At 46.3% G+C, this 2500-nt stretch overlaps 1 protein-coding gene across 1 annotated transcript in view; it reads left to right on the plus strand.

Moving 5' to 3' along the window:
- The window catches only part of utp15 (UTP15 small subunit processome component), a 22147-nt gene that overhangs the window by 956 nt on the left and 18691 nt on the right, over positions 1-2500 (plus strand). Inside the window, 1 exon segment of the mRNA XM_080847661.1 lies at positions 215-307. Within this exon segment, the coding sequence (XP_080703787.1) occupies positions 215-307 (93 nt within the window).

A 2500-nucleotide genomic window follows, 5' to 3' on the forward strand; every position in this document is an offset into this window, starting at 1 on the left:
TGATTGTGTGTGTGTGTCTGTGTCTGTTTGTGTGTGTGTGTGTGTGTGTGTGTGTGTGTATGTGTGTTTGTTTGTGTGGGTATCTGTGTGTGTGTCTGTTTGAGAGTGTGTGTGTGTGTGTGTGTGTGTGTGTGTGTGTGTGTGTGTGTCTGTTTGAGAGTGTGTGTGTGTGTGTGTGTGTGTGTGTGTGACACTGTTTTGTTGTCCCCCATAGACCACAGTACAGGTGAAGGAGTTCGGTGCCATCTCGAAGATTGACTTTTCTCCACTGCCACCCCACAACTATGCTGTTACTGCGTCTACCAGAGTAAGCACACGCACACACACACACACACACACACACACACACACACACACACACCCCACAATTATGCTGTTACTGCATCTACCAGAGTAAGCACTCACACACACTTGCACTCACACACACACTTGCACTCACACACACACTTGCACTCACACACACACTCGCACTCGCGCACACACACACACACACACTAACTCACACACACTAACTCACACACAAACTCACACACACACACACACACAAACTCACACACACATACACAGGATCTCATTCGGTTCCTCATGTTCATTGTCTTTTCCCCCACTTCAGTTTATTTAGTAGAGTTATGAGTCTATTTTGATTAATGTTATTGAGACTGGAGAGTTAAGGGTCTATTATGTCACATTCTAGAATGCTGATGTCAGATGGCAGCAGTTAAAATGAGCTCCTAAAGTAAACCTCAATTTTTGCTAGAAAATGGTTGTTTTAAATACACAAAATATAGCAAACTAATTGGAAAGTCCAAGGAGACCACCTGTACAAGAAAACTTGGGAGGTAGGAACCCTAAGAAAACATCTAAACCTATAGAAGGAAAGACTGAGAAGATTAATAACTAGCAGTATTAGCTTAACTGTCAATAAATGACATCATAATGGATACTGCAGTGGAGACAAGAGCAGGAGCATCTTCCAAAAATGAAGATATGCTAATAACCTATCCAGCTAACATGAAATCAGCTAAAGAAAAGAAAAATATGAAAGAAGACATTGTGACCGCCGGATGCAAGATGGCTGCCGGATGCAAGATTCCTGCCGAAGTAACACGGCATGGTGCAGGAGAGTCTTGTCAAGAGTTTTCTCGGATTAAACCGGAGATTTACCATACCAAAGAAGGTAAAGTCATAGTTGAGGATGAACTTTTGAATTTTATGGTGGTTAAACTACGAACTTTGAGCCACAATGACATTGTTTCGCTTGCTACAAGCAGCTTCAGTTCTGAAAGGATTGAAGCTTCTAAGACTGTGTTGTCAGAACTCTTCCCAAACAGCATACGCTGGGTAGTGCATAGAGGACAAAAGAAGGACATTAACAATGTAAAAATGTGCCTGCAAGTGCTCAATGAATGTGGTGAAGATATACCAAGATTTGTGTCACATTTCCTGGATGAACTTCCTGCTGTTTCATATAACAACATGGACGTGTCAGCACTTCTCGGCAAAATGCAGCAAATAAACGCTGATATTGACTTCCTAAAAAGAACAGTTAACTCTCAGGTAGCAGCCAGTGAAACATTGCGGGTGGTTTCTGCAACCCTTGACCAACGTCTGACTGCTGTGGAGCAGCCACCAGGCCTGGGCGCTTTGGCCTCAACTCCAGTCCTCTCTGCTGCAGCGAACTCACTGGATCCATTGGTGGGCCCTTCAACTGTGGCGAGGAAGCCCCTAGGCCCTGAAACAACCTCCTCCAGGGCTAATGACGGACCAGTACCAACGATCAGTGAGACCGATTCCAGTCAACCAGCCCAAACCGTGGATATAGCCCAGAGAAAGACACAGTCCCCTGCATGGAGCAAGGTGGTGAGGGATGGACGTAGACCGAAGCAGCTACCTGAGACCTCTGCCCATCTACGCCCTACACCTCGCGCTGTGAAAACTCCAGCAAGGCATGACAGAAAGAAGACCGGCATAATTGGGACTGGTGTGGTCAGCAACATAGTGGCTGTCAAAACAAAGATAGTGAGTGTATTTGCAACTAAGTTTGATCCCAATCTGGCTGCCAGCACTCTCTGTGACTATTTAAAAGAAAAACTGAAACGAGAGGTGAAGTGTCGAAAAATTGAGGCGACACAGAGCAGATTTAGCTCCTTTTGTGTCACCGTCGAATGCAATGATGTGGCGGAGATGTATGACCCACTGCTCTGGCCCTCAGGGGCCTTTGTTCGACGCTACTATGAGCCTCGTCGCTTTAAAGGAGAAGTTGGAGGCCCGTCCAGACCAGAGCAACCCCCCCGCTCTCAGGATACTGAGCTTCAGCTTAGTCTTGATGCTGGGGTGAATGTTGGAGGCCTATCTGCAGAGACCAGGAAGACACCAGCCAGCTGCCCTGATGGGACCGTGGAAGATCATTAATGAGGGTCGTATCCTACAACGCTCGTGGCCTCCGAGTAGGACATACTGCTGCTGATAGATCAAGACGTTTGGTGGTGGACACATTGCT

The sequence above is a fragment of the Sprattus sprattus genome (assembly GCF_963457725.1).
Source record: "Sprattus sprattus genome assembly, chromosome: 11".
Classification (NCBI taxonomy): Eukaryota; Metazoa; Chordata; class Actinopteri; order Clupeiformes; family Clupeidae; genus Sprattus; species Sprattus sprattus.